The sequence below is a fragment of the Manacus candei genome, unplaced genomic scaffold, assembly GCF_025592945.1.
Source record: "Manacus candei isolate 608988 ecotype Guabito, Panama unplaced genomic scaffold, ASM2559294v1 h1tg000018l, whole genome shotgun sequence".
In the NCBI taxonomy this organism is placed as follows: Eukaryota; Metazoa; Chordata; class Aves; order Passeriformes; family Pipridae; genus Manacus; species Manacus candei.
In genome coordinates this window covers 3,565,685-3,591,079 of record NW_026138066.1, presented here as the reverse complement: position 1 = coordinate 3,591,079, position 25,395 = coordinate 3,565,685, and the positions used below count along the sequence as shown (strand labels likewise).

The window sequence follows — 25,395 nt, the reverse complement described above, 5'->3', positions numbered from 1 at the left end:
TGATAAAACAAGCTGTCAGGAGCTGTCATTTACTCTGCAAGGATTTGCACCACCACCACTGCAAAAAAACTAGGTATCTGCAAACTGAGAAGTAGAAAATTGCTGCCCTTGGGAATGTTAAACTAAAACAGTCCCTGAAATTATTGCTGGTACAGTTTTCTGTATCTAGTCCATTCAGACAGTCAGTATGAGACCACAGCTTGCAAATGTCAGGGTGTGCCAAATGCACCAGAAATTAAAATGTGTTCTTTTCACAATTTTGAAGTTGAGTTTTGGGGTAATTCGGAGTAAGAATGAATATGCAATCAGAAAGCTTTTTAAGTAATAAGCTTGCTTTCTGTACGTTTTTAAAATTTTTTAAGGTACACCAGAATTTACAGGCCAATCACACACACACCAATAAGATGGTTCTCAATGCAGTGCTCATTACTTGTTTGAGCAGTGCTGCTTAGCTGGCATTTATGGATACACAAGCCCATAGGAAAACTAGAGTGCTAGCATGTGTGAAACCTGACACTGTTTCATCAGCATGTGAAGACATCACAGTTGCGTAACTTGGAACAAGCTAAGCATAATCTTTGCTTTCAAAAATCAGAAAAGTAATTCTATGGAACTTAAATATGTGCTCGAGGAAATTAACTAAAGATCGGTAGGTGGCTTTCTCTGTTAAGCACTAACAACTTTACCTGAATAAATAAAACAATTGTGAGGAAAGAAAACCTCCCAAGATTTTAATGGTGTAATTTTAACTCTTCTGTGAATATTGGGATATAGGTAAAAGAAGGAAAAGAAAAGGATATGTAGTAGTACAACAACAGTAACAAAAACCTACTGAAGAATTGGCAAGATTGTATCAGTCCTATTTAAATTTACACCAAAATGTGACTGTAGTTGTGACAAATTTTAATTTCTGATGGTTCTGGCACTTACTTGCTGTGTATGAGAAAGTCATAAGTTCTCATGCTGAATCTTTTGAATTAGCAGTAGAAGGAAAAAGAATTGGCTTGATGGCTGCATTCAATGTGTTGCAGCCAACAATGGGGATTGTTCAACCTGGAGAAGAGAAGACTGCGGGGAGACCTTATTGCAGCCTCTCAAAGGGGGCTTATGAGAAAAGTAGAGAGAGATTTTTACCAAGACCTGTAGTGACAGGACAAGGGGTAATGGTTTTAAGCTGAAAGAGGGTAGATTTAGAGTGGATATAAAGAAGAATGTATTTGCAACAAGGATGGTGGGACACTGGACCAGGTATCCCAGAGAAGTAGTGCAATGCCCCATCCCTGGAAGTGTTCAAAGTCAGGCTGGATGGGGCTCTGAGCAACCTGATCTAGTGGAAGGTGTCCCTGTCCACGGTAGGGGAGTTGGACTGGATGTTTAAAGGACCGTTCCCACCAAACCCTTCTAAGATTCTATGGCTCAGCAGCACATATTGACAGTCACTATATGGACTGCAAATCAACATTGACTGGGCTTGACAGGTGTCAGCAGCTGCCTGTGAAGTGATGCATCTGGTTCTGAGGATATATTTGCCAGGGACTGGTCAGGAGTGGCAGCTTTCTTGTAATACAAGCTATATATGAAAATCTAGAGAGGACTCATGGCAATGAGAGAAACAAGCATGCACACACAGAGGCAGGGAGTTAGAGTACAGGTAGGAATAACTATTTCCGCAATGGCCTCACTATCCTTTCTGGCATGTGCTTGTATCAGGTGTACATCAGGGGCCCAGCACAATTAGGTTAGACTGGGTGAAGCAGCTTCTCCATATTAGTTTCCTCCTATAGCTGGAGTGCTGCTCCTTCCATTTACCTCTTGGCTCCATCCCCAGCGTTGCCACTGGCCACTGGTAGAGCTCTACCTTGGGAACTGGATTTGATCTGCTCAAAAGCCACAGCAAGTAATCCAGTGGTTAGCAATCCTGCTCTGGTTTACCACAAGTGCCTAGGGCAGACTCCACACTTGCAGGAAGGGCAGAGGCTCACTGAATCCTGGATGACATCTAATTCTGCTGTTTTTCCATGCCCAAGTCCCACCGCTGTAAATCAGGGAGTCAGAAGAGTCCAGCCGTGGAAAGCTGATGCAAGTCAGCTTAGGACCTGTCTGTGATCTAGATCTTTTGAATCGAGACCACTGACCTTCACAGAAGTCATCTGCACATTGCAAGCTATATTCTTCTGACCCATATCACAGCTGAACTTGGGGCAGTAATAACAGCGATGAAAAAGGAAACAGGATTTAAAAATATACACAAGGAAATTGTAGAGGATATCAGTGTATGAATCCCATTGTGCCCACTAAAGTAGATGGAGTAGCTACTCGATTTGTCTGTATCTTTACTGTGGCTGAAAATATAAAGCTGCTGATAATCATGTATGGCTTCATCTTACAGGTGATAATCATATATGGCTTCATCTCACAGGATGAAGATTATAATTCCTTATAATGCTATCCGTAACAACTAGCTGGTGTTGTATTTTGTATTCTTACTCACATGCATTAGAGCTGTATACTGAAAGGCATATTGATCCCAAGACTGAGAAAATAGATAGTAATAGGTTCCTTGGCAAACCACCTGTAAACCTCATTAACTTTCTTTTCCTCTTGTTTCCTTTTGCAGTTTTAAAGGAATAAAATAAGTTAATTATGAAATCCAGGAGAAGATGAAGAGGGATTTTGTATTTAAGAGTCCCTGGTATTTGTTTTAGTAACACTTGGCTGTGAGACTGCAGAGTTTATTAGACTCAGTCATTCATCTTCTAATTGGAATTATTTGCCAACAGTTACAAATTTAGGAAATATAGACTACCTAAGTGCTTGAAAAGAAATAATCTCAGGAAGCTATCACCTTTCCAGGAATTTACATTTATTTTGATCTTTAATCTTCTTTTTCCTTCTAGACTTTATACACTGGTATTGTCATTTATGCTCCAGCTTTAGCACTAAATCAAGGTAAGATGAATATACTGCAACTGTTCTTCTACTGATATATTTTTTTTCCCTGCGTGTAGTACTGGTATCCTTTTTTTTTTTTTGGTAATGCACACCTGAAAATATAGCTCAAGTCTTGACTGTAAATTTTATGATGGGAACTCTGTAATCCTAGTCCCTTAATCCCTACCTGCAAGGAATTACAGAAAAGATTTAGAGGAAAACCTCCACTCATTTGCTCTACCTCTGATGCAATACCTGTAGTTAATGGGCGCATTCAGAAAAGTTAAGGCTTAAGTAAATTTTGAAGGCAATGCAGACACTAAACATGAAATTAATTCCTCTGGTTAAGTGCTCTTCTTCAAGATGAGGGCGAGGCAAAAGTTCTGTAAATATGGTTTTGGACTTCCTGGAAATGTTTAATGTGGTCTCTCATTTTGCCAGGAAAACCAAACCAACAGAAAAGAGATTGTCAACTTAAGATATTTGTTGTGATATTTACAAAATTAAATATTTCCATTTTCTGCTTCACAGTGACTTTTTGCTTTGAAAACGAGCCACATTTATTTCTAAAAGAGTAAAAAGCTTTTGTATGGAGCCAAATTAAACTTTTAATCTGACACCATTAATTTGTCTGTTTGGCAAGAAAAGGGAATAATAAAATGCAAATTAAAAATTAATCATTTTGGCTAGAATCAAGTTACAGTTTTTCTGCTCATTGGATATTTTTTTGGCTTTTTGCTTGAACAAAATGGAAGAAAAAAACACAACACTGTCTGTACTGGTCTTCTTCAGTGTGAACTCACAGGTTTTACGTCTTTGATATTCATATTTGCCTTGCATATACGTAGGAAACCAAGCTATGATTTTGCTAAATCCCAACTAGAAGAATTTACGTTTTTCATTAGTTTCATTGCTGTGGTTCTCATTAGCCTGAACTGTCTGTTGGGGAGTCCCCTGATGCCTTGCCTGACACCACACAAGCATGCCAAGCTGGGGCAGTAACAGCCTGTATGTCATCCACAGCACAGTGTTGTATGGTGTAAATATACTACCCTTAAGAGAAAGAAGAATGAAAAAAAGGCTTTTAGTCTGATGCATTTCTTCCAGACCATGCTTGAACGACCTTGCCTCCGTGGAGAACACCTATTCTGTTTACTTGCGTAAATCCCTGCCTAGGGGCTCTGTGGTGCTACCCAGGTGCTTCAAGGAAGGTCATGTATTTTAAAATCTTCCTGAGCTGGGACTTACAAATATATTGGATGTGTTGTCTGGTAGTGTTCACATTAAAGACAAATAGTTTCTTAGATCCTGAAATATATCTAACTTTTTAGCAGTTTCCAAATCTGTTACAACTGTTTCATTTTTAGAACTGGTTAGGCCAAATCCCCTGGTTTAGACACACTAATCTTTTCATTGCCATTTTTACCTCCTACCTCTGCATTTAACTTATTTCTAACTTTTTTCAGCAATGACATTGAGGGTGAAAAATCAACCTTCAGTGTTTTGTCCCCAGTGCCTCATTCATGCTGGTGCCATTTCCCTCTCTTTCAGTCACTGGCTTCGACTTGTGGGGTGCAGTGGTGGCGACTGGCGTGGTCTGCACTTTCTACTGCACGCTGGTATGTGGGCCCTTAGGCTGAGAAAAATCTCTGTTCCTTTCACTGCTCACATCAAATATGGAATTTATTAGATAGCGGCCTAATAATCAGGTTACCACCTGGAAGTACATTTCACAGTGTAGATGTGGCCAGAGGGCCACATTCACCCAGGGGCATCTCTGGATGCATTGGCAGTCACTATGTGACTCAAACCTTTTCTGTTTTGATACATTCAAACTTTTGTTGTGGCTGAAAGAACAGTAAAAAGATAGATTTCCCTTCCTAAAAATCCTGTGATTTTTCTTCTGATCTAGTAGAGTTTTGCTGTGTAATTTGTCAATTTGTAATTTGTCAAACAACTTCTTATTGCAACTGTAACAGTCCTGTCTGTTATTGCATAGAGCCACTGAAAATAGCACGTGCCACATGAACAGATTGGTCTTCAAATTAGTGTTAATTGACCAAGTGTTGGATTAAATCATGTGTATTTTTATTCCATGAATGGTATACCTTCTGGAACTAGTACTACTGAATATATATAAGTAAGATGAGCACTGTCTGCAAATTTATCTTTTGATACAAACTTCTGAATCAGGCTATGTGATGAAGAAAATACTGGATTAAACTATGTGTATGGCCAAAGTAAATGCTACTGCACTTCAAAAAAGGGCCAGGATGTCCTGAATAGGTTCCAGAATACAATCCTAAAGACAGCAGTACACAATTAGTTCTATTAAAGAAGAAGATGAAATTCATCTATTATACATCATACAAACAGTAATATTTCTGTTAGTTGAATGTGAGTACAAGTCAGGAGTGCTGCTGCCCTGTTGTATCTGATATGTGCTGTTCCTCATGCAGGGCGGTCTGAAGGCAGTGGTGTGGACAGACGTTTTCCAGGTTGGAATCATGGTTGCTGGATTTTCATCTGTGATTATACGAGCTGTGGTGGTTCAGGAGGGAATTGGACGCATTGTAAATGATTCCTACCATGGTGGAAGATTAAACTTCTGGGAGTGAGTTTGTACTTGCAGATGATGTGCCTCTTTATTCCTACAAATAGAGCCCATGTGATTGTGAAATTGAACTGCTATTGAAGGGAGAGGAGGAGAGGAGTTGTGACCCAATTTTTGTATATTTTTAAACAAGCTTACCTAGTTTGAGGGATATTTTTTATGTTTTCGACCATGCAAAATCTTGTAAAGAGAAAAACCTTTTTACTTTGTCAAGTAGTTGTTTTAAGGATATATTTTGGATTGCACTGAAAGAGAATGGTGAATAGAAGAGGGCAGTTGTATTTTTACTTACAATTTGAAAACAGCTGATTTGGCATTTGAGCTACTGAATGAAAACAAATGGGAAAATAATGGTTTTTGCCTAATCTGAAAAAGGGAAGTATTTTTCTTTTCCCTGAAAGATACAAGTATTTAATATTTGTATATTTACATATGTTTGATAGTATTTTACCCTCCGTTATTGTAACTAACCATAGCCTAAAAATATAATTTTACAAGTTCAGGAATATTCAGTCTGACAGTGTTGAATCAAAAACCACTTTAAGTAAACAGGTTATTGTACCTTTGATGAATATATGATTCCTCTGAGAAACTTCACTAAATGCTATTAATGAAAGTTTAGTGTGAGAAGTATTGCGATTTTTCCTTTGTCTGTCAGTTCACAATATTAATCAGGTTGGTCTGTAAATTTTTTCACCAAGTTCTTCAGTAAGTTATTCATCTGTGGGTATTTTTTTCTTCTTGCGAACAGTAATTTTTTTCAATTTGTTCAGCTGATTTGCAGTGATTACACTGCATTGCTTATTCTCCCAATCGTAGATTCACAGATGGAAAAAGAAAAGGAATAAAGGCATGTAATAGGTGAAATAGTATTACCACATTCACCAAAAATTAAATTTATTGCTATATTAAAGTGTGATTTAAAAATAATAATTATTTATGGCCACCTAAAATCTGCTATTTACTTAGAGCTAAACTAGCAAAACGTTTTACAGAGGCTCTGTCCACAAAGGTTGGGCTTGCAAACACACCTTTATACTGGTGTTAGACTGATGTCCCTCTAGATAAGCAGGCATATTACACTTTTTACTGGAGCATCATTTCATCACAACAGTCACAGGCATCATAGAACTTTGCTTAAGACTGTAGTTTATAGGCAAATAAATCTGTCCAACTTCACCTTTGGACAGATCGGAGTGTTTCACTGGCTTAGGATATCAGCTCCGAGTTTTAAAATTTGCTTTCTGTGATTTCACATAAAGATAAGAGTATCTGAATGTTCAAAATCTGGCCAAATTAAGCAAGTTTGTATTAGAACAAGCATGGAGTAATTTTTTCTTCTAAGCATATAAAGTTTTCACATAATAACAAGATTTTATATTCTGAATTTGTTTTCTCTTTTTCCTCTCATTGTAGCTTTGATCCCAATCCTTTGCAAAGGCACACCTTCTGGACGATTGTTATAGGTGGGACTTTCACGTGGACAGGTATATATGGGGTCAACCAGTCTCAAGTCCAGAGATACATTGCATGCAAAAGCAGATTCCACGCAAAATTGTAAGTCTGCCTGCAGTCACTGTCTGAATTTAGCAGCGACTCTTCTTTATAAGGGAGATTTTTCTAAAAGGAACATGGGGTTCTTTTGTCCATACAAATTTCATTTATAAAGTGTAACAATTTTTACCTTCTGTTTTGTGGACCAGTAGAAGACAAATGGGCACAATAAGTACTGGTATTCGAATTACATGTGATTGCTGTAACACTGAACTTTGCGCCTGAGTGCTTCGCTGTGCCCAGTATTCTTGCATAGAAATAGGTGCATTAAGTTTATGTCCAACCTAAAGACTAAATATAAAGTACTTGTGCTGAAGTCACATCAAGACAGTATCTTGAATTGCTGTTCTGCTAAACCTAAGTCATTGTGTGTGGATTTTGCATAAGTAAAGATTAAAAAATTTTTCCTTAACAATGAGTATAGGCATGAGAAAATGCAGAAATGTCTTATTCAGTGATAAAACTGCTGAGGAATCGTGTATTTTGGGTTCATAATAATCATGACTTTTTTTTAAGAATTAACTATGCAAACTGGCAGAAGGTTCTGTTTTCTTTGAATGTAAAAATTTCTGATGAGCCTTTACTCTAGAACGGAGTATATCTACTAGATCTGTTATTTTACCTTTATCTTTAGTATCATTCCATTAGTTCACAGCTCAGGATTTAAGAATTATTAGCGATCTCATGAAGTCCCTTTTTAGAAGAAACATAGAAACACACATCATAACTATAGTCCCTATACATTCTATGGTACAGTGGCATACAGAGGAGTTTTATAAAGGCTTTCACTTCATAAAGTTTGCAAAATGCCCACAAAATCACACACAGTTTACAACTGAAATGTTTTGGTTATATCAATAAAGAAAATCTACTTTTCAGCCATTCATGCTGCAGACAGGAATGAGTTGATGCTTGTTATCAGGCACAGCTCCAGCATTCACTGCCACAGCTCCAACACACCAGATAGCTTCTCCACAATCTCTGACACATGGGTAGGTTCTAGGTTCTCAACACTGCAGAGGCAGGAGGTACATCCCACATCTGTAATGCTGCCTGGAATGATTGCATATGGGAGAACAGCCACATACATTGTGCCAGATTTGTGTGCCAGTGAGGCTGTTCTTCCCTAGCACCTGCTCCATGTAGGGCTGTGCCTCTCTCTCACACTCTCCCTACTGTCTTTGCAAGGAGAGACACCTCCAGGGCATCCCAGAAGCAGAGAGTGACTAAAGGAAATCTGGCACCATCGCAGCTTCTGGGTAGATTTCTGAGCTGTTGTGGCAGCTTTGACTGGGACTGGAGGCTATCTATTTCTGCAGGGGTTTGGATGGGATTTATAGCTCATACCATATTAACAGTGGCACAGCCTTAATCAGTATAGTCCTGTCCTGCTGGCATGGGTGGTTGGACTCCATGACATCATCTTGCTTGTACTTCATTTGTGCGGGATATTTCCCCTGCATGGAGAAATCATTTTGTATAATGGTTGCAGCTTGTCACAACTATAAACAATGCCATTCTGTGGTGACTATCTAGTTCATTTGCAAATGTAATTAGACACATCTGGCAGGTTATGCTGTTGGCCTGTATCTCTTATTGCCATTTAACCTGTACATAGAAGTGCAAAATGTCATCAGGTCAAAGTAATAGGGTTTTGTACCCCAATGACATTTACTGTAAGGTTTTGTAAGAGAAAGCACAGTAATAAAGCAGAGCTGAGAAAATAATTCTTTCACAGATGCAGGTTTTGGGAAGGCCCTTAACAGTGACACAAGAATAGGAATTTTCTTAGGCTTTGGGAAAGGATTTCACCCCACTCAAGAAACACACCAGTAGGTATGAGCACATGCTGTCGTCCTCAAATAATCACTAGCCAAATTGAACATAACGCTTTTATCTGAACCATAGTAGGCACTCAGAGCAGGAGAGCTACACTGGCAGAAAAATATGGGTTACTAACACATTTTTCTCTGCTTTCCTTTCAAGGCCATCTGGCATGCCTCAGTGCCAAAGTCTTAGAGCCAGACTGAAACAAACGATTGAAAATAAGCCTTACACAGTCACAGTTCCTACTTCGGCCAAACTCCACCCCATGTTACTCATGCAGAATAAGTGGGAAAACCTCCCTCCAACAGCGCTACAATTATTATACTCCAGTGCTTAGTCATAGGGTGTACCATGAGCTAGGATGTAAATCAGAAGGAAAAAACCATCTCTCTTTTCACTGCCAAACACTGATGCAGTTTAAAAACAAGAATTGCTGGATTCCGACAAACAATTTATTTTGCTTCCTTGTGTTTCTCTTGTATTTCTAATCTTTGCTAGAGGTTCTAGGCTGATTCTGCTATTACATCTGTTCAAAAGAGCTGGATTGATTTAGCTCATTCGTTAAATTTTGTGCTAAATCAGCTTCTGAGTGTTGTATATCAACGTAGATTATGCCAATGCAGGAACAGCTTCAGCTAAATAGATGCAAGACATCCAAACAATGTGTAAGCATCTAAGAGAAGAAGACCATTTTTACTAAATTAGGCTAGAGAGAAATTTAAAGGGCTGCTGGTGCTGTGTTTAGACCACCCCTAATAGCAAATACAAAGCAAAAATGCAGTTTCCCATACTATGTGTAAATCAGTTTTTGTGTAGGTCTTATATAAGAACTTATACTGTGCTTACCAGCTGATAGTTCAAATTGTTAATCTACATTATGCCATTCTGAAAATGTCCATTTCAATGCCTAACAAGGCCTATAAAGTTAGGTTTACCTCTTCATTCATCCTACTGGTCCTCTAGAGCAGTCCAAAGACTGGTGCCCTTCACCTTCTTAGTAATCAAAAGCACTAAAAGGCCTCCTGAAGCAGTGCAAGCATGGATGTATTTACACAGAAACCAAAAGTCCTCCCAGAGGAGATCTTAGCAATTGGCACAGGTCCAGAGTATGTGGTCTATCAGGTAGTTAAATCGCTCTCAGTGATACACAGATAACTGGGAGAAAACTGCTGGAAAGGAACGTTGTTTTTCAAGGCCAAGCTCCCAGTGGGTATGTTTGCTTGAACTGACCACCCTAGGTGAAAAGAACTTTGTGATCCAGGAGTCACCAAGAACATAGAAACATTTGAGAAGATTGAAAAGTTAGATGGGAGGCAAAAGCCCTCTCTGGGTGAGGAGAAGAAGAATGTGTTTTTCACTGCCAGTAGAAGCTGCCTGCTGTGTGTGGCAAAAGCAGCATTAATGCCTGATGAAAAGGCATTTCTGGTCTCACCATTAGCTGAACCTGAAGCTCCCCTCAGGATGTAGAAAGGTGATGGGGTATCTGGATGATACTAGACTCCAAGTTGGTTAGTTACTAAACGGTTTAGTTAGTAAAGCCCTGAGGTTGCTGACAAACCTCTGCTTCCTGGAAGTGGCAGCCATAGGCAGCTCCAGACAAGGTTCCAGGTCCCAGTGCCTCACTGCTGCCTCCCACAGAGACTGTCTCAGGAGGAAATGGGAGATCTGTAGCTTTACAAAGCAACTCCAGCATTATATGAGCCCTGCACTACAGCTCCAGGAGTGCTGGTGCTGACTAAAAGGTATCCCACACTTGAATCTGGGGCACCCCGCCTTATAAATCTACTTAGGGTTTGTCAAGGGGTGTGGCATGGGGGAAGGAGAATCCTCTGACCTGCTGCCTGCATTATACAACTCCTGCACATGATGAAACATGGTGATTGCCATATCACTCCCATCATCTCCAGAGCAGGCTTTGTCAGGGACTGAGCCTCAGACTGCGCCACCAATACCAGAAGTGTCGTTTGTACATTTAGAACCGTGATCTCACACCAGGTGAAATGCTGGGAGTCACTCTTGCTGGCAGGCAGTCACCAACCAGCAGGTCTCCTCAGTGCAGGAATGAGTGTGTGCTTGCTTGGCACTGACGGGGTCTTTTGTGGGACATAGAGCTCTAATGTGATCCATGTTTCTATGTTTGCATGTATGTCAATGCAGGTCCCTCTACATCAACCTGTTGGGACTCTGGGCAATAATGGCCTGTGCCGCACTGTGTGGGCTGGCCCTCTACTCCATCTACAAAGACTGTGACCCATGGACAGCCAAGCAGGTGTCAGCACTCGACCAGGTAGGGCCCCACATTTTGGCAGAAAGTGGTGAGAGGGCATCCTTCATCTGCAGCCATAAGAACCAAACGGAGGCAGTTCAAGAGTCAGGGGGTTGGGAATAACGACATGCTGGAGTCCTGTATTGGGCGAGTCTGTAACACCAAGGAATTAAGCTGAGTCCACAGTGGGAGGAAATATCCTGGAGAAAGCAGCAGGTCCATCCTTGTCACTGTTCAGTCCCTTCATCCTCCAGCTGTGCTGGAGCTGCAGGTCCCTCAGTGCTTGCTAAGGAGGGCAGCAGGGAGAGCAGCACTGTAGAGAGTGCTCAGTCCACCCTTCTCTGCAAATGTTTGGGTTTTTCACCCAAAATGGGCCCAGGAATGTCAGTGTTACATGAAACCGCTTTGAAGAGAAGTGAAGGGAAGAGGCTGGAGCAGCAGTGCCCTTGTGAGTGGCTGTGAGTCCTGGTGAGCTGCTTTGTGTCACCCAACGTAAATTGCTCTGTGCAAAAGCCTTTTCAGACTCAAAACATTATCGTGCCAAAAGCATACACCTGGAGAAAGGCTACCAGCAGGCAGTTGTTCACTAGTGATGGAGCATGCTTCCCTCCTTCGGAGGAGAGCTGGGCAATCAAACTGTGCTGCAGAGAAACCACCTCATCACAGGTGGCAACCTCTCCCTAAATAGACCTTGAGCAGCAGACTTACCTGAGGAATAAGAGTTCTGAGAGCCCATAGACTGGCCAGAGTCAGGGTCCATGGAAATCAAATGCCTTTTATTTGCATGTTTAAGGCTAAGATAATCACAGGCTCTGGATAACGCTCCAGTGTACAGTAAGCTGGAAAGCCAGGAGAAGAGCACAGACAATGGAGCACCTGAGGCAGGACCACCTGGTCTTTAAGGGAAAAATAAAATGAGAGCCAAGGTGGAAACCTGAAGGAAATTAAGTTGTTCCTGTCAGTCAAATTCTTTTGGTAGAAACTGGAAGCAAGATACTAAGAAGACCGACTTGTCTGTGAAAAAAAAAAATGGTTCTCAGGAAGAAAATCTTAAAATTCTTCTCTCTCTTTCCAGCCCTCAAATGTTGCAAAGGTCAAAAAATATCTCACACTTTCCAATAATGAAGTTGTTTTCAGGTACCTTGAGGTTATTGGACTGTATATAAAAACCTTTTTGTGGAGTCAACAGCAGAAAAAGCATCTACGGTGGCATCCAATCCCCTCAACAGACTACCTGCTGCCCAACACTAGCTTCCTATACCATTGTCACTGGAAACAAAGTTTCTCTGTAGAAAACCAATAATCGGAGCAAAATGAGACATTAAAAATTAGAACAGTTGGACAGAATGCCAGTGAGAAGGTCTATTAACAAAAATAATACAGTGATAAAATGAAAAATTAGGGCAAGATGATAATACTTCTTACTCTGAATTTTTCAGCTAATGCCATACCTGGTGCTGGATATCCTGCGCGATTTTCCGGGAGTGCCAGGGCTTTTTGTGGCTAGTGCCTACAGTGGGACATTAAGGTAATTTAATAATTTAGAAACTACTATCTTTCTTCCTTTTTTTGTTGGAGCTAAAGTTCCATTTATATTAAAACTTTAGCATTTCAGTTTTTTATCTTGCAAATTTTTATTCTTCAAAAAAAGCACTATAACATCTCTGATGATGCACCTTAAAAATCCATAGTTTCCAACAGTGCTGCTCTGAGGTCCTAGGACTGAAAGCTGCTTGGATTTCCCTATTAACATGAGGAAACGGCTAGCTACGTGTGATGTATATCACTAACAAATCCCCCTTTCTGTGCTGTGCTTTTAAAGCCCCTGTGCTATAGTAATTTTTGAGTATTATAAATGGTAGTTACACCAAATAGCTACAATTTGGGGAAATTTCCTACTGCTTGTCTTTAATTTTCCAGTTTCAAATCTGCATAACATAAACCATCTGCCTTTCCTCACCCTCGATCTTTAGAGTTTTCTTTTCCAGGGTTCCTGGGCTTCTGATTGTCTTGAATGAATCCCATGAAACAATGATCACTATATATTTTTACTGTAGGAGACAAATTGATACCCTTCTATTCCATAGTGTGAAGTGTTTTGTTCCGCTTTCCCAACGAGTACCTTTTGGGAAACATTGTCTATCCCAAGGAATTCTTTGAATAGGCAGATAAAAATGAAGAAACTTATGAATGTGACACCAGAATAAACTTTCTTGTTCTGAGTACTTGTAGCTACATAAATAGAGGAAACAGCCAAGATTGTTTTCACATGCTGAAGAAGAGTCGGTGGCTTGCAAGAACAAGGTACACAGACACAAGATCATCGGTCTGACTTTGTGTCTTAGGAGTGCTGGTTTCTCTGACCCCACAGGGAGCCTACAATAGTTCATCAATTAGATCCCTAATTTTTAGATGACCATAATTAGGTTATCTGAATCCTCCTCTCAGAGTGAGTTCAAAGTAAGTGGGAATTTTACCTTCATAGATATATACTGTAGATCATTTATGAAGGTATAACATATACCAGTAGTGTTTACAGCTTAGGCATAAATATTTTCATTGACTTCTCCGGGCCCAGCTCAACTTTTCATCAGAATTTTCTTCGTCTTCACCAAGAGTAATTTTTTTAAACAATTTTTGTAAGCTATTAACTGCATTACCTGGAATAATAAGTTATTTTGACCAATACAGCAGTTACATTAGTTTTCTGACACTGTTCTAGACAGTGGCAGTTTCTCTCTGCCAGTAACCCACCTGTTATCTATGATTTCACCTTCTAAGATAAAAAAAAATGATATAAATCTTGCCTTCTGTAGTACGGTGTCCTCCAGCATCAATGCTCTGGCTGCCGTGACTGTTGAAGACCTCATTAAGCCCTACTTCAGATCGCTCTCTGAAAAGAAGTTGTCATGGATTTCCATGGGGATGAGTATGTCTGGAAAACATCTTTTCTGCTTTTGCTTTATGAAGTGAGGGCTTGATTCAGATCTCTCTTATGATAGTGTAAGTCAGGAGTAAATAATTCACAGTAGTGGGACTATGTTGGTGCAACATCTGGGGGAGATGAGATCACCTGCGTAGGTCTTACACAAATGGGGAATAAGTGAGTTTAAGAAAAAGAATCTTGTTAGGTCTTTAAGAAGGAAGACCTTGTGTTCAATATTGATTTGCAGCACTACAAACCCAAATATCTTAGCTATTTTTCTTTCATTTGTCAAAAATGAGAAGCATAGGAAACAGTTTTCTAACAAACCTTTTGAACTGATATGCAAGCAATAGCATTGTGTCCCAGAAATATTCCAGAGAATGAAAAACTTCACATCTTCTCTGATATACTCTTAGACTGTCACTGTGTTTAGCTCCTCTGCTTAATGTAGCTCAAAGAGGATCAAAACTAGGCTGAGCAGATGGTTTAAATCTGTGAAGTGCAATCACCATGTCTGCTAGCTGTACTGTCTGTGTCCAGCTGCAGGTGTAGCCCAGGAAAGTGTTTGTAGTAAGCATGGAAATACCACAGTTCCAACATGCTTTCACAGGCCATACCAGTGAGCACAACATACTGATGGTAGGGTAACAAGTATTAAATATTTTCACCTGAGGGAAGTTTCTTAAACATTATTGCAAACAATGCTTATGCCAAAATTGTTGTTTGTCATACCATGTGTCAGTTGCCTGACACATCACATTAAATAGTGGGATTAACATATTGCTTATGCAGTGAAACTCATCAGGGACGGAGGTGGAAAAAACAAGTAATCCGGTTTTATGGGTCCTGGGAAGACACTCTATATCCTGGTGACCCAGGATGTTCTTTGTCATGGTGCCAGCTCCCAGTAATCTACCAGCATTTACTTTTTTGCTCCAAAGACTTTAGACTGAGAAGCAAAAATCATGCCCTCAAAATAAGGACAATGACCCAGGAGATTAGCTGAGGAATATAAATAATATGTGTTATTGCCACTATGACTAATCCATATGGCTGCCATTTAGTAACTAATCTTTGGTACTATACAGGAAGAAGATTTTGTCAAGTTTGCATGTTCTCCTCTTAACGTAAGCAGAAAGCTGACCTTTTGGCCAATTCAGGCTCTCTTATTAAAAATCTAGATACTAGCAGGTTTATCTTGTAGATGTCGAGGCCATGCTGGGTTAGACATAAACCTTTCTACTGGTGATTTTCAAACTTTGGCAGATTTGCGCATTGTTTTGCTTTTCCCACACAGGCCTGTTTTACGGTGGAGTCTGTATTGCTATGGCTGCAGTGGCATCTCTCCTGGGAGCCTTGTTGCAGGTAAGTGTCAGACAGCTTTTTCATGCCCATGTTGAATGATCCAGAATGAATTATGTAAGAAAATAATTGCTGGATACCATTATGAGGTTAGTTTTATTCTTCGTTGGGTACTGACCTCAAACCACCCATGGCTCAACCTCTGCTTTAAGCACCCGTGTAACTATACCTGGCAGCTGAGTACACACCAGTTAAAAAAATTCTCATGATTTCTTTCTCAATGTCTTCCCTTCTTGTCACTTTGGAGGCTTTGCCTTTTGTGCACAGCACCTGATAGCAGACTCCCTTCCTTCCTCAGGCAGCACTCAGCATTTTTGGCATGGTCGGTGGCCCCCTTTTAGGATTGTTTGCCTTGGGAATCCTCTGCTCCTTTGCAAATGGAACTGTAAGTAGAAATTTAAAGACCTGTTTGTCCAAAATTTTTTGACAATTTTGGGCATCTCCTTCATCCTCTTCCACCAATATATTGGGCAGCACGGAGATGTCTTTGGTACTTCCCGTGAGGACATTACACTTTGCTCCCTTTCTTCTTTTTCCTAAGGAAATGATGAATAGGACTGTATAGACTCTTAAATTTCCATCCCATGAAGAGATTTACATGTCCAGAAGGGGGAAAATATTCTGAATAAAAATGGAACTATGACAAGGATTTATTAAAGCCATAGTTTTAGAAGCAGGGAACAATGCATCTTGACATGTAGCTGAACAACCAATAGGCTGAGAGAATGCTGACCTGTCTGAGCAAAAGGGGGTCAGGCTGGAAAAATGAGGCCTAAGGGCTTGCAGCCCAAATTGGGGTATTTTCGGAGTGCTTCAGTATTGTGAAATTATCATTTCCAGAGGAAAACACTATTCCATCAAAAAAGGATTTTACGAACTTTGTTAATATGGTCCATGGGATAGTCTGGCAGGATTGCTATTTAGTAATCCTGAGATGTTCACTAATCACTAAGCTTTGTCTCTTTGCAGTTGCAAATTTTATACATATACTAAAGTACAAAAAAAAAAAAAAAATCACAAAGTGTCAGCCAAAAAATCCACCTATGCCTGATGTAGGAGAGAGTTTTCACAAAAACAGGTCAGGTAAGAAAATGGAAAAATTGCTTCTGTGTTTGTTCAAGGAGGGTCTCAGATAAAGCAGGATTTTCCCATATACTATGCAGGCCAAAGTTATCCTTTGATTATAAAGACCTAGTGGCCAAATAAAAAGAGGTATGCTCAGGATCTGTGAGGAAACATTGTATGTTCCAAAAGGGGAATGAAGTAAAGTCCCCAGCTCTTCCCAACTGTATATTTCATTTCTGCCATGGAGCCTACAGTTTAGATTATCTTGACTGTTTCTTGTCTAGTTGTTTCTTTCAAAATCCTTATGCTTTTCATGTAAATCCAAGTTTCATTTTTTATTTTGCAGGGTGCATTTGTGGGTCTTGTCAGTGGCTTCGCTATTTCACTTTGGGTCGGAATTGGATCTCAGATTTATCCTCCACTCCCAGAGAGGACCAAGCCACTGTATCTCTCAACTGCAGGCTGTAATATATCTTCAGGAAATATAACATCAACAGAAATTCCATTAACAACAATATTCAGCACACCAACTGCAGAGAGGTATATGAGTTCATCAAGTGCAATCAGCAAATGTGTAATTGTTTTAAAGCAACACAAACATCTGCAGAGCATTTGGGTTACTATAACTATTCCTCTCTGATTTACCTACCATGCTATTTAAGATGCAGAAGTTTCTTCTGGTTTTTTTTTTTTTTATTTTCCTGTGAAAATTAAGTTTGTCTGAGTTATCACAGAACAGAAGTCAAAATGAATCTTCCTATTGATCTGAAAAGCTTCAATTCAATATTAGAGTCTAAAGGCTTGGATATGCCTTACTGTGAACCACAATGTTAAACAAAAATAACATTTATAGTTATTAGATTAACTTCCACAGACTGTCACATAAATTAAAGGAGTAGGCATTTAAAGGGCAATTTACCAGTTTAACAGCTCTACCTACAGCAACTTGTCTATGCAGAATAATTCTATTCAGGAAGTTCAGAAGTTGTAATCCATACAAAGGACACAACACAAGGAATTTCCTCCATTCTTCAATTACCATATGTCTTATTCTGGACAATCACAATTAAATTAAACAGTTATGAATGGGAATATAGGGAACACCAGGAACAGAAAGAAACTGAACAAAGACATTTGTAGGGTTTCCAAATCTTTACCCCTTAAGAGCATTGCACAGTCAAGAGGTACCCTGATACACACATGGGTGCCCAGTATCCAGTTTCATATACTACACCTCTTGCATGAGACCTCCAGCATTGCTCCTGACTGCAGGGAAGCAGCTGTTGTGACAGAGCACACAGTCAGGGAGAACAAAATAAGGTATAGACAGTTGCTCTATTGTTTCTGGCTGTTTAGGGCTGTACAGGGTTGATTTCCTCGTGTGTTTTTTTTCTGTGTCCCTTCCTTTAAATAACCTCACCCTTCAGAAAGAAACAATCCCTTAATCTGGATAACTGGAGTGTTCAACTGTGCCCTTGGTTCATAACAAAGACAGGACTGTCCTGTTTCACCTGCTCTGTCTCACGCGTTGCCTCACTGTACTGACCAGCCTCCTTTCTTGCGAAGGAACTTGTCCTATGAATTTTGAAACAAATTTGCAATGCACATATTATTGTATGGAGGTAGTTCAAGATTACCAGGCTGCTTGGTTCAGAAGAAACTCTGTATTTATAGACTGTCTGGAAACAGACATTTTCAAAGTGCTTGGAACAGGAAAGAAAGATTAACACTTTTTCTGCTCTATTTCAGGCCTGCCCTGGCAGACAACTGGTATTCCTTGTCTTACCTCTACTTCAGCACACTTGGGACACTTATCACAGTACTTGTGGGAATAATTATCAGCCTCCTAACAGGTACTAGTTCCAAAGCTGTGACTGAATGTGTCTTAGATCTCTGTCAAACTAAGACGACCAGAGAGCTGTCATTGCAAGCACTGTGTTACCATCCTAAATATAATTTCCTTCCCTCAGCCCTTCTGCATCCCATTCTTGGTCTCTGCTTACAACAAAAGTTACTTCAAGTTTCTGAGGAGAAACAAGTTTTAGCATATTTGTAAACCTGAGGGGAAAAAAAAGTGTAAGACATCTGTCTTTCCTGTTTTATTAGATGCCAGCAGAGGCTGGAGGTTTAAGGGTTGTCCCTGAACATCAACAGCTCCAAGCAAGGACAATACACCCATGCTTCTAGAGGACAAAAGCACTTTTACTTTCAGTGAGTTCAGAGCACTCAAGGGTTATTGCCTGCACCTATATAGTGCATGCTTTTCACCACATTCCCCGAGAATGTGCCTAAGAGCTGCATGGCTACGTTAGCTTCTTTCTGTTTCCCTGTCCTTTTGCACAAGGGAAAAAGCAGCACCCCATGGGTAAGAGTGAGGACTTCAGCTCCAGCCTGTGACCTCACTACTTTTGCATCCAGGTGAGATGCAACATGCACTTGTCATCCACCTCACGCATGGCAGAAATATCAAAAAAGCAGCTGCTTTCACAGCTTTACCCAGTATCCCCAACCGGGTTCCTATGACAGCCCTAAACTTCAAGGCTGTTAGATTTCTAACTTTTGGTCTGATCCACAGCTATGAAACTCCAAACTCAGCAAATAAACTCACTTCCATTAGCTTCCCTCTGCCTTGCAACTAATAAGTACAAGCTACACTTTTACCCTTTTCCTTTTAAGTTTTTATAAGATTTGCTCCCCACTTTCTTCCAATCTCATGCTCTTCCCATTGCTATAGTGATGCTTGTAGCCAAATTTTGCTTTTTACCAGCCTGGGATCAGGTTACTTACAGGCCATGAAATAAAGCCTGAAAACCAGACAACTCAGTAAATCCAGATGAGGAATACTGAGCCTAAGAAACAGAAACACAAAAGAACTTACCCAACCACAATGTCACCCTACTTGTGGAGCAAGATCCCATTTAAGCCTCAGGTGGCAAGCAGAGCTAATTCCCAACACTTACATCTCCTTTATTTTCCTCACAAGGATAGATAATCTTCCATGCCTTAAAAATGCCCAAACATTCCGTTAACCTTCATCCCCCCACGTTACGGCTGCCCTTAAATAATTCACTATAAAAATTGCTGGTGAGTTTGGAGACAGGAGTCTTGCTGACAAGGAGCTGAGAACTGGGGCTCAGGGCCCAGGGCAGCACAGCTCCTGGACTGGCAGGCTAATCTCAGACATAATCATATGTGATTGATTCTTTTCTGATCATTGGCAGATTCTATGTTTTTTTTCCAAAATAGGAAATCTGAGGAGGACCTAGGATGCTGGGAAATGGCTAAGGCATTTCAAATAGACCTTGAGGGATCATTTTATATATTGGGAGGTGCAGGATATATATCTTTGTAAAGAAATTACTGAAACGTGTCTGTTTTGCAGGAGGACTAAAGCAGAACACAGATCGTAAATTCCTGCTGACCAAGGAAGATTTCCTGTCCAACTTCTCCCGATCTAAATCAGAGACAGTAAGTGTAATTGTGCATCTTTGATTTAAATCAATCTTTCCTCCCATGGACAAAGCCAAACAGTCTTAATCTTGCTTTTTTCCCACCAGGATGAATAGCACCTGATGCTGCCTGATATGACTATCTGCTTTAAGGCAGTATCAGAGCTCAGGGTTGGTAGGAGTAAGACAACTCCCATAGGCGAGGAAGTTATGTTTTGCCACAGCTTGACTTCAGTCAGCAACAGAGCATCAACTGAGAAAAGGGACAGTTGTTCTCTATGTTTCTGCTAAAATACTCCCTAACTAGCCTCTTGGAAGATGCCTCAAGGCACACTTTGGATTCATCAAAGCTTCCTTTGTTTGTAGTATGTTCTCTAAAGTCTGGATTTTTTTGTAACTTTGGCTACTGTTTGAGAGAAAACATTTCTAGTCAGTGTATCTGTTTCCTCCCTCCCTCCCCAAGATAAAAGAAAAGGGGAAGCATTATTGGGTAATAACATCTCTTAGAAGGGACAATACAGGAGAATTATTTTTTTTGTAAATAAACTACAGATCAGTTTTCAATCAATATCATCAGCTGAACATTCAAACTCAGCTTTGTTCAGTGCTTTTCAGGTGCTACACTATAGGCAGTGATTGTCTCTTTGAGGTGGTCCAGCTTACAAGCTGTTTTTCCTCTATACTGACAACTCCTTTTAGTATGATCCTATGTATTTCAATTTTGGGATAAGAAAACTAGAACACCAATGAAAAAAAGGGATTTTTTACCATGCTATTGTAATGCTGTTTGCCCATGTCAGTACTGGAGGCCAGCTGTTGAGTTACTGTTATTCACTGTCTTTAATGGGCCAACATCTGTTTCCACTATCTGGGAATTTAATTCTGGAAGTCTTTTGCAAAAAAAAATAATCCACCACCCACATGGAAGCTAATGTCCACAGCCATACTTATTTTATGGCTGGAGTCAGAAATAAGTATGTCTTTTATATGGCTAAGAGCTGGATAACAAGTGGTTTGGCATCACAAATAATGCAGAAAGTTGTTGAGATAAAAAAGACAGGGTGAACTGAGCAACTTTCTGCATATGAAGAGCTCAACATCCATTATGTTTATCAGAAATGGAACATCAAAGCGATGATGCATGTTAATCTGCTCTTCCTGTCAAAAATGGGGCAAGGATGAAGGGTTGGGAGTAAAGAGCTCAAAGACCTGGTATCATTAGACATGAAAACAGCAATTAGAACTTTGGACTCCCAAAGCCACTTCAGCCAATTTGCAGGACAATAACATTTTATGTGACAAGAGCATTTTACACAACTAGTACCTTATGCAATAAGAAACTTTCCATGCCCCTGAAAAATACCATCTACTGCAATGAGTAAGTGTTTGCGCTCTGTCAGCAGCCAACATGTGTTTTCCTGCAAGGCACCCTGTATGTCAGGACTGACTGCTGGCATGCAGGTCAAAGAGAGGAAGACTGTTCCTTCTGCTTCACAGCACAGCTTTTGTCTTTTGTTTTTTAGCCAGAGAATGTGGAAGTGTTGAACTGTAAACCATTTACCATGGCAGACGAAGGAACTGATAATCCTGCTTTCAGCCACATTGAAATGGATGTTGCAAGTGATAAGAACAAAGTCAATGGTCTTCATATGTGACACAAGGCAACGTCAGCCCACGAAGACAGTTTTCCTCATGCAAAGCACTGTTGACATTCCTGTTCTGGGTCGGTTACCAGCTCTGCTTGGGTCATGGGCAGGCGTCTGCAGAGCTTTGTGGCACCGTTGCCCTTGTATGACCTTGACATTAGTCAAGAAAGGAATCAGGTCTTTCTTGTATTTCCTCACTCTCTCACTCTGGATCTTGGTGACAGGGTTTAAGGCAATGTTTCTATGTGAAATATTTGCCAGATATTCTTGAGCCTCCTGGAAAATACCTGCTTTCAATCTCATTTCACCCTCAGAGTAAATTTTTTATTTGGGAAGAGTACTATTCCCCCAGACATGGCTGTTTTTCTGGTTTGTGTTTTTCTTTTGTCTTTTAAGGCATTGAAAATATTAAGAGATTAGGGTTGTGGGACTATCAGATTGCAGGAAACAAGTGTTCTTTTTTTTTGGTACAGGAGCTGTATTTAATGCCATCTGGTTACTTTGTTGAACTGGTCCTGAGATTGTATTTATTTTGCTGGTTTCATCATCTGTTTGTTTTTATTAAGCCACTTGTTCCTTGGTTACCTGCATCTCCTCCTCTGTGCTCACTGCTGGAAGATACAATAGTGACTTTGTTGGTGGGTAGAGGCAAGAGTCAGTACTGTCGTCCCCTTCACAGTCCATCTCCCTCTTCTGCCCCATCTTGCCCTTACAGAGCTTGTGCTTATGAAGGAAATGAGTTATTGGGATTTTTATTCAACACCATAGAGCAGAACCACTGTATTCTTCTACTTCATGCCCAGCGTGCCAGCCTAGGATTGCTCTTGCTCTGGACTGGGCATAGTGTGGCAGAGATGTTAATAAAGAAGAGGGCCCTTTTGGCTGTACTGGACAAGAGGGAAGGCTGCATCTGCAGTTGCCACTGCTGTTATCTCCAGAGCTGTGAGCTGAAACTTCATGTACTCATTTGTATTCAGGCAGTCCTTGTATCTCTGGGGATTCACATTCAAGGCTGGTTCAGGCAAGAGCACACTGTGTGTTTTGGCAGGCAGGCAAAGCCACCTGCACAGTTCCACAGGACAGGGAAGGGATCACAGAGGATGTCATTTGGTGAAGGCTTCTCCAGGGCTGCAGGCCATGGAATGGCTTGTCATCTGGTTGGACTGCCAAGAGAAGCTGAACAGCTTCTGTGCACAGACCCTGCACTGTGCTGGTGTTTTGGGAGGGTGAAAGCCCCCACTACTTCCTTCTCCTGCACACTCTTTGGTACAGCAGGGAATAGATTCTGACCCACTGTGTTGGTTTTGTACTTCAGACTTTTACTATGGGTACACAAGAATGTTTAAAACTTCTCTACATCAGCAGAATCAAGTTGGAAAATAAAAGCCATTGTGGGAAAGTTGAGCTGTGAAGCCTAGGGAGCAGTCATGCTTGAGAATCAAGTGAAAAACTGATGGCATGTCTTAAATGCTTTCTAAAAGTTATGCTGCATTTGTGCCAAGTACTGAACTGCTGTAACTTGGAATATGATGCAGTGCTAGCTTATCTACCTTGACTGGGGCCCTTTAGCATCTAAATCATTTTTTTGCTGTGCTCCTGTGACAGAGGGCATTTTATGATCTACTGCATAAGATGAACTGTCAGGATCAGAAAATATGAGGATGAAAAAATGGGCTCCAAGGATCAGACCTCTACTAGAGGAGAACAGGGCACTGTGTGGATGTCACCAAGGACATGACTCCCTTGGCTAACCCAGCACAAAACTATGAGACTGGGGCAGGTTTCCCCTTTGCCTCCTGAAGCACTGGTTTGCATGATCTAATCCAGAGTTTAGGACCCTTGTCTCACATTCCTCTGCTGCAGTTCTGTGTTCGGGTCATTGCCTAAAACTGCTGTGTGGAAGGGGTATGAGTGAAGAGATAGATGTCATGAGTTATGTCTTGTGTCCCTATATCTAGGATCTGAGACAAACAATAGCTTCCTGAATAAAGTCTCCTGAGATTCAGGACAGGAATCTCTCTGTTCTGAGACTATCCTAGTCACTCTGAGACAATTAGCCCATTGACTGAATGAGCTGGATATGCTTCTAGAGTCTCAGAAGACAACTGCCTTGTCTTGTTCAGCCTTGTACCTTGTCTTCATGACAGAGAAATAGATATGGCATTCTGTGGTATGGAATAGTTCTTGAGCCTTAGAATATAATAATTTTTATTTACCGGGTACTTTCAGCCCACAGATCTGAAAAAGGGTAAGTGCTGGTATCTCCATGCTGTTGCAGAGTGCTGAAGTGGACCAGTGTGCCTCTGTGTACCTGTGCTTTGTGAGAGAGAGTAAGCTGTGAACAGAGAACAGAAGCCTGCAGCAAGCACTTGACCTGTGTGCCTGCTGGTATGGCTACAGCCTTCCCAACACAGATGCTGAATTCCCATCTGAATATGCTTCTCCTGAGGCTGACTGGTCACTCCCGTGTTAAACAGCATCAGCATGTCCTTTCTGCACCACTCTGTGCTGAGATCACTGTGCTGTAGTTGATGCTGCCTTAAGCTATCTTAGATCATCTGTAACTTCTACCGGTTTTGTTCATGAAGACTAATCTTCCTGGTTATCATAGTTAAAAAATGTAGCGACATAGAGTTTTCTTCTCAGTGTTTCCATACTTGTTTAAAAGTTCCCATACTTGTTTATAAAAGAGAAAACACATAAATTACCATCTTACCTCCCCTTTGTTGCTTGAAGTCACTATTTGAGCACTGAGCAGTCATTTAACTTTAATTTTGGTATTAAGTGAAAGTTTGGGCTAGGTAATATCTATCGGTCCACAATCATAACATAAAGATAAGTTTTCACTGGGAAGAATATCTTGCTGTAAGTGGTTTAGAGACAAACATCCTTAAGCTTTGCAGATGACCTCTGCAACTACCCTGTTTCTTGCTAACTAATCTCCCATGACCGCTGCAGAACTACAAAGTGACTCTGCTTTAATTTTTTTCTATCTGCTTCTTGTTTTAATTGGCATCATTAATTAAAGCAATTCATTAATTTTGAATAGTATTTTCTCTGGGATCATATACTGTCCTCTGCTAGCTGGACTCTGAGCCAGGGCCTTCCTTGTCTGAGTAAAAGAAGCAAGATAATTTTTGAAGTCTCCATCCCACTCCTGCACCCCGATCTTTCATCTCTTCCAGCTAAAACCTTACCTGACAAAGATATGTGGGTTGCTCAAAACTAATTAATTCTGTGGGAGCAGTCCACACTGTCCAAATTACACGCAGCATCTGGCAGACCCACAAGACAAAACAAGGAGGAACATGTTTAAGTAGAAATATTAAAAAAAACCCCAACAACCCTAACAGGAACAATATTTGACTATGTGAATACACAACAGATCCACTGAGAGAAAGCACTGGTAGGTTTTGGCTCTTTTAGGGTTGCATTGATATTTGCTTCTACCTGACTGGTCTGTTTGCTTGCTGAACAAATAAGGTAGATAGAAAAGGAAGTAAAGAATGCCAACCAGTAAATTTTCATATGCATAATTTATTTTAAAGTTTATTATATCACATTATACAAGCATTAAACATGGCTTTATGTTGATGATTTTTTTTAAAGTGTGAAAACTTGACATTCTTCTCTATAGAATTTTTCTATTTACAAATAAACAATCTCTCTATATACTTCATATATATATTATATATATGGTAAATAATGTAACTCCCCTCAGAAAGATTTAAATTAAAAAAAACCTGATTTGTAAA

At 40.3% G+C, this 25,395-nt stretch overlaps 1 protein-coding gene across 1 annotated transcript in view; it reads left to right on the top strand.

The window, feature by feature from the left end:
* SLC5A8 (solute carrier family 5 member 8) overlaps positions 1-25,240 on the top strand; it is a 28,470-nt gene extending 3,230 nt beyond the window's left edge. The window contains exons 3-15 of the mRNA XM_051784871.1: positions 2,898-2,949; positions 4,483-4,550; positions 5,391-5,545; positions 6,962-7,102; positions 11,084-11,213; positions 12,632-12,720; positions 14,009-14,121; positions 15,416-15,483; positions 15,779-15,865; positions 16,892-17,085; positions 18,295-18,398; positions 19,928-20,013; positions 21,518-25,240. Of these exons, the coding sequence (XP_051640831.1) occupies positions 2,898-2,949; positions 4,483-4,550; positions 5,391-5,545; positions 6,962-7,102; positions 11,084-11,213; positions 12,632-12,720; positions 14,009-14,121; positions 15,416-15,483; positions 15,779-15,865; positions 16,892-17,085; positions 18,295-18,398; positions 19,928-20,013; positions 21,518-21,649 (1,419 nt within the window). The 3' untranslated portion in view covers positions 21,650-25,240. The remainder of the gene's footprint in view (positions 1-2,897; positions 2,950-4,482; positions 4,551-5,390; positions 5,546-6,961; positions 7,103-11,083; positions 11,214-12,631; positions 12,721-14,008; positions 14,122-15,415; positions 15,484-15,778; positions 15,866-16,891; positions 17,086-18,294; positions 18,399-19,927; positions 20,014-21,517) is intronic.
* The last annotated feature ends 155 nt before the right edge of the window (positions 25,241-25,395 follow it).